At 36.1% G+C, this 7,191-nt stretch overlaps 1 protein-coding gene across 1 annotated transcript; it reads right to left on the reverse strand.

The window, feature by feature from the left end:
• Positions 1–107: 107 nt before the first annotated feature.
• Positions 108–3,332, reverse strand: LOC107999079 (larval cuticle protein 2). Its single transcript, XM_017058742.3, has 3 exons — positions 3,174–3,332; positions 2,660–2,923; positions 108–2,412 (listed from the first exon to the last, which is right to left on the reverse strand). The coding sequence occupies exons 1-3, from the start codon at positions 3,186–3,188 to the stop codon at positions 1,987–1,989; spliced, it is 705 nt and encodes a 234-aa protein (XP_016914231.1). The 5' UTR covers positions 3,189–3,332; the 3' UTR covers positions 108–1,986.
• Between the last annotated feature and the right edge of the window lie 3,859 nt (positions 3,333–7,191).

Genomic DNA, 7,191 nt, shown 5'->3' on the forward strand with positions numbered 1-7,191 from the left:
ACTCCTGCTTCCGTTTCGGGACGAGGCTAATTGCAACTTTCATTAGACGAGTTGACAATCGAGAGAAATCGGGACTGAGGATCGTATGAATAACGATCGAGCAGAAAGATTGTTAACATCCTGGATTTTTATTTCTTTTCTTCCACAAGTTCTCTTTGTAGACGTACAATTTTAAAAATTGGCGAAACAAAAATGTATATGGATAATGAAAAATCGTTAATTATAATATTTTGGTGGTGGCATAAGTAATATTCGATATTTATTCGAATTTTATAATTTGATAATTAAATACAAATTGTGTTTTATTTATTACGACGTTTTTTTTTTAATTAACTAGCACTAGCAATTGTGGGTCGGATACAAATATTAGGGATGAGATCTGTACAAATTCGTTTCGAAACGCAAAAATAATATAAGAATAGATACGTTTATGGTTATATCGCGATAGATACATAGACAAGTGAAACGATAAAAATTCCTGTAACGTATCGTGTAACTTGTTTCAGAAGGAGATGACTTACATGTTCGAGGCAGTATTTGCAGTAGGGCATGGATCACGCCTAAACGATCACGTATCCTCCCTCACGGATCGTGGGATCCTCCTTAGCTTGCTTGCAATAACATCGGAGCACGCCAAAGGCTAAATGAAAGTAACGTGACCCCGAAGTGCGCGGGATAGTGTTCGCATTTGTAAAGGAAATTGCTATGCAAAACGCAGGGCGTCGACGCCAACAGAGCCGATTAAAAAAAAAAAGAAAAAAAGAATTTCGATTGAATTTCGGTTTTTTCTTATATATCTTAATAATAATTATTAAGATATCATTCATCGATATTGATTGGGTCAAAATTTCAGGGAATGTTAGAAATTTATTTTAACAAGAAATTTTGTTTTACGTTATAGAATTGTAGAAAATTTAATTATTATTTTGTGATGAAATTATTGATAAAAAAAGGGATACTATTTTAGTACTGTTAGCGAATACTAAGAGAGAAACGAAACTGTAAGGTTTTGCATTGGAAATCTGGTTTATAATTAAAATATCGGGTGGAATATTTTCGAATTATTTAAGCGAAATAAATGAACAGAAGTTGATCCAATCGATTCTATAAATTTTAACATATTTGCATGTAATTGCTCTCATAATTAAAGATAATGCAAATGGACGAAAGAATCTTTCCAATTGGTAAGATAAATCCATTAATTTATTCGTCGGTTATCTCTCTTGGTAATTTATGTAAAATTTATGCACTTCAGAGGAAGTTCAATTAGTTTTATGTGAGAAATCTTGTAGTAAGATCATGGACAAGGTTCTCGTCACTTACAATCTCTTAATTATAAATGCATGATCGGGTATCTTATTTACGTTTTTGTTCATTTCCGTTATTAAACGCAATATGTAAATTTCGTTATCAACGAGTAATAGTAAACTGTTTGAAACTTTCGTTTCTCGTAAATGATTCGATTTAATAAATTATAATTTTTTTTAGAAAGTTTAACTTTTAAATAAATAATTCGAAATATACAAGTAAATTAACGAGTATTCTAAGAAGTATTTAATAAGAAGGTTAGTTTTTCTTCAAAATAAATTACAACAAATTGCTATGATACAATATACCAAAAATTTACATTATAATACACATAACAATTTCTCACGTCGATTTTATGCTTTATTAATTTTGATAAATTCTTATGAAAAAAAAATTCACGAATCAACAAATTTTTGAATTATAATCCAATTATTCATCTTCCACTCATCATATCCAAAAAATAATTTCAAAATAACCAATATTAATCTACATCCAAAAAGAAAAAGAAAATTACGAAATCACTAATCGATTTTCTCTCAAATTTAAAAATAAATTTTCCAAAAATAATCTCTCTAATGCACATAATAAAATTTACAGAATTTTTTCTTTTTAAAATCCTACAAAAAAAACAATCCTTATTTTCTCTCTTCCTCCTCCTCCCTCCCAATCACATTCTACTTAGCTCTTGCTAAACGTGTAAGAGTAACCATCCGGAGTCCTGTTGAAGTTCAGCTTTCCAGGTGGATAAAACCTTCGTGGGGGTGGCGTGGTTATCGCGTTGTATTGTGGCAATGGTCTAGGAGGGGGTTGATATTGCGGTTGAGGATTGTACGAAGGAATAGATTGGATTTCCGGTGGTGGTTGAGGAGGCCTTGGTTGATACTGTTGCGGTTGGGGTTGATAAGCTGGTCGAGGTTGAAATTGAGGTTGAGGCTGAGGTTCTGGTTGCACTTCGTACACTGGTTGACTTCGTTGTTGATATTGTTGAGAGGATGGAGTGTAACGCGGTGGTTGATAATCGGGTGGGTTGTATTGCGGCAGAGGCACGTACTCTGGCTGTGGCGGGGCTTGCGGGGGTGGGACGGGAATGCCGTCGCCTGTCGCCTGTTTGTTCGAATAAAAGAGGAGAAATTTGGATTGGAACGACGTTTGAACGAAATGACAAACGTTAAACAAAATATTATATCGAGTACACGTTATTTAATTAATTTTGTCGATTAATCATGAATTATATGTAATAATGGAATAATATTCCATTTGTAAATTTCTTAAATTTATCCTTTTCCAAATATTTTATTATTTTTCGTGTCTAAGAAATAAAATAAAATTAAATTGAGCGAGATTAACGTACCTGGAAGCCATTTTTACCAGCCGTATATGTCACCGTGCGTCTTTGACCGGTAGGATCCACGTAGGAGTAAGAGCCACGACGATTTCCGTAAACATCGCTTTCCTCCTTGAACTCGACGCCATCCTCTTGCGAATAGGCGGCGCCGAAAGTTCCATCCCCAGCCAAATATCTCGCATCGCTCAAAATTGCAGCTTGTTGGGGTGATTGGTATTGACTATTAGGGGATTGACAAGAGATCGATGCGATCATGGAAAACAGTAACACCTGAAAGTACGAGAATTAAGCAAATATCCGTAGAAAGAATATACATCTTTCAGAAGTTCAAACTGAAAGAAATTTGAGTTACACGACGATAAAATCGCGGCGTGTATTACAAAGTAACAATGGTCAATGGTGGTGCATTCATTACATAGTTTCAAGTGCACGTCAGATGGAACGAGGAAGTGATCCGACGATCGAATGTTGACAATGCACCATGAAGAGTTTCGATGTATAATCGAGAGCGAGTACTTACGAATACGGCATCCATAATGGAGGAACAACGACAACGGGGCGACGAGAAGTACAACAGTGCTCGAAGGATCGTCGAGAGGGGCGTTTTATACGGCAGATTGGATCACGTTGACCTGAAGAGGCCTTGATGGCCGCCCGCGCGCCCCGGCTACGGAATAATGCAGATTGCACTATGATCTTCTACCACGCCTTTCCATTGCCACTCGGCTTTCCTCTTGCCAACGCGCGCTGACATTTCTCGAATCAGAACTGTTACACTATTGTACTAATAATAAATATTATTATCTTTATCCTAGTGTTAATATTTGCAGTCATTTGTCAGTTTTCTGAATCATTGTAGAAGTGTTGTAATCCATATTTGTTAATTTACATTCACATAGACGGGGGATGTTTAATTATATAAAATTAAGAAAATTGGATATACACATATTTGATGATCGTTGAATTATTATGTAATAATTAATGTATAATAAAAAGAAACGAGCATATACTATAATTTTTATTTAATTTATTGCTTACATTTTTTAAATTAAGATCAAGGTATATTGTAATTTCGAAAGAAAAATGACGAAAGTGTGTTCAATCGACATCATGTATTTATAATAATTTATATTGAATCACGCGCCATCTGATGAGACAAGGAAAGTAAATTGTCAGAGAAGGACAGAGATATTAAAAATTCGGAAATCAGCGCCATCTCCAGAGTGCCGCAAATGAAACATAAAAAGAAAGGACAGAAAATAATAGAAAAAGGATAGATAGAGTAAGAATTGATCGCTAACGCCATCTCTTCAAGATCGTCTCAAACTTCTCCTAAACAAGTTTCTAAATACATTCGAGAGATGGCGCTACTTGTCCATTCTTCTGTTAATTCACAGTATAAATAAGACAAGGAAAATAAATAATGAGAAAAAGATAGAGATAGTATGAAAATATTGAATTCAGCGCCATCTTCAGAGTGCCGCAAATGAAACACAAAAAGAAAGGACAGAAAATAATAGAAAAGGATAGATAGAGTAAGAATTGACCACTAGCGCCATCTCTTCAAGATCGTCTCAAACTTCTCCTAAACAAGTTTCTAAATACATTCGAGAGATGGCGCTATTTGTCCATTCTTGTATTAATTCACAGTATAAATAAGACAAGAAAAATAAATAATGAGAAAAAGATAGAGATAGTATGAAAATATTGAATTCAGCGCCATCTTCAGAGTGCCTCAAATGAAACACAAAAAGAAAGGACAGAAAATAATAGAAAAAGGATAGATAGAGTAAGAATTGATCGCTAACGCCATCTCTTCAAGATCGTCTCAAACTTCTCCTAAACAAGTTTCTAAATACATTCGAGAGATGGCGCTACTTGTCCATTCTTCTGTTAATTCACAGTATAAATAAGACAAGGAAAATAAATAATGAGAAAAAGATAGAGATAGTATGAAAATATTGAATTCAGCGCCATCTTCAGAGTGCCGCAAATGAAACACAAAAAGAAAGGACAGAAAATAATAGAAAAGGATAGATAGAGTAAGAATTGACCACTAGCGCCATCTCTTCAAGATCGTCTCAAACTTCTCCTAAACAAGTTTCTAAATACATTCGAGAGATGGCGCTATTTGTCCATTCTTGTATTAATTCACAGTATAAATAAGACAAGAAAAATAAATAATGAGAAAAAGATAGAGATAGTATGAAAATATTGAATTCAGCGCCATCTTCAGAGTGCCTCAAATGAAACACAAAAAGAAAGGACAGAAAATTATAGAAAAAGGATAGATAAACTGAGAATTGACTTTCTGCGCCATCTCTTGAATATTATTTGAAACTTTTCTTATTTAAGTTTCTATACATTTTCGAGAGATGGCGCCAGAAACCATTTCTTACCATATCTCTATCCTTTTTCTATTATTTTCTGTCCTTCCTTTTTGTGTTTCATTTGCGGCACTCTGAAGATGGCGCTGAATTCAATATTTTTATACTATCTCTATCCTTTTCTCATTATTTACTCTCCTTATCTTACTTGTACTACATTCATTCGCACAAAAAGGGGCTCCGATATTTGATTAATTATCTTCGTTTAATTTTTTGCTTAAAAAATCTTAACAGACTCTATAATTCTTTATATATATAATGTAGAATGCGCAGGAAATAGATGCAGAGGACGTAAAAACCATTTCGTCTTTTTTCGAGATCTCCTAAAATCTCATCCCCGTTTCGTACCATATGTGATTGTAATATTTTTTTAACATTTCACGCTTAATCCCCTTACAATCTGGCGAGCACGAATGCAGAGGTCGGTAAGGTAGGAACATTAACTTACCATGACAAGGTCGGATTACCGATACAATCGGCATGATCAAAAGCGTTTGAAAAGTTGCAATCATCGGTGAGTAAACATCGCCACGTGACTCCTCCACTCGACGTTATCCACATTGGAACAGAGTAGGATCAAGCGAAGCGCGACAGCAAGGAAGATTCGCATAGAAATAACGTAACGGAGAAAGAGCGACGGGGCTCGTTGTGTAAATAATTGAAATACTAATCCCCTTTCCCGAGGTATAGTGTCAGTCACCGGTATTTAGGAGTGCGTGCTCGAGAGGGTGTGACCCCGGAACGATCGCGCCGCAAAAGCGGAAAGCAAACTTTATACGCACTTGGCCCGCGGCTATACACGTGATTTTGCATGCGAATACTTCAGGCTGTTTTTCTCTGTCTTTTCATCCCCTTTACGCGTGATAAGATGCCTGTGTCAGGCATAAATATAAATTTTTCAATAGTCTTGGGTAACATATCAATTTTATAGAATATTCCAATATATAATTCTCCACGAAATTTTTTCCATAAAAATAAGGCTTTGATTTTTGAAAAATAAATTATGGAAATATATCTCACGTATAATTTCTCTCAACAGATTATTTTCAATAAAAGAACAAACTATCAACCATCGCGTTTGTTTACAATCGTTCAAACTTCGTTTTTTTTTCTGCGCAAGTAAGAGGGCAGCATGAACAGAAGGAGAAGAGGTACATCACAGGGGCCCAAGGAAGCCGAGATGACGTTCGAGAGGGAAGACGCGATCCACGGGGTCTTTTCGTCCAACAATAGGTAGGTAAATGCGGAACAAGAAGCTCGGAACCTCGAATGACCGCCTACAGTGGATAATGAGGAAGAAATTAGTGGTGCGTGAAGGTACGAAGAGGCCACCTGTGCCTTATCCTCCAGTACTCTTAGCCGTACGAAACAGGCGCTTGTACGTATATATATATATATATATATATATATATATACCATCGTCCTTCGCGTCGTCACTCCTCCCACGCCCTTATTTTTTTAAAAAGGACTCGCCTCGTGACGCGAACGGGCACAAAGGTACTCCTCGAAGGCATTCAGCCGGCATAGATCCTCGATAAAACATTGAATGCTCCACGTCCATTCATGTCGTGTGTCGTTTTCCTTTCCCTTCCTCTCCTCGCCTCTTTCTTTTTTTCTTTTTTCTTTCTTTCTTTCTTTCTTCCTTCTTTGGTTGTCGTTCCATCGCGGCCCTTCGACCTCGGAAACGCGATGAAAACGACGTCTCTCATCTCGATCTAGAGGTACATAGGCACGCATGATGCCGTCAACTATGGTGTAGCGAGGCTGTCAGTGAATTTCAACAAGAGTCTTCTGGTTCTGTTTATCGGATTCTTTCATGGAACGTTGGAGAGAGAATAATAAGTTGTTCTAAGGGGATGTCATAGGTGTTTTTCAGATTCGAAACTTCAGAAACTTTAGGTCGATTTATTTTATATGTCCTCGTTCGAATCGACATTTTTGAGTTTTTCATTCTTTCAAGTACTCGTGCGTTTCTCAGAAAAGATCAATTGAATTAATCTTCGTTAATTCTTCGAAGGGATCAATAAAATATATAATCTCGACTCTCGTCAAAATGATCGACTCGTTTCTTTCCTCTTAATCAATCGAATCAAGCGAATTATCGCGTGGCCAAATCTGCATACGTCCAGATCGTTGGTTAATTAAATCCTC

The sequence above is a fragment of the Apis cerana genome, linkage group LG4 (assembly GCF_029169275.1).
Source record: "Apis cerana isolate GH-2021 linkage group LG4, AcerK_1.0, whole genome shotgun sequence".
NCBI classification, from domain to species: Eukaryota; Metazoa; Arthropoda; class Insecta; order Hymenoptera; family Apidae; genus Apis; species Apis cerana.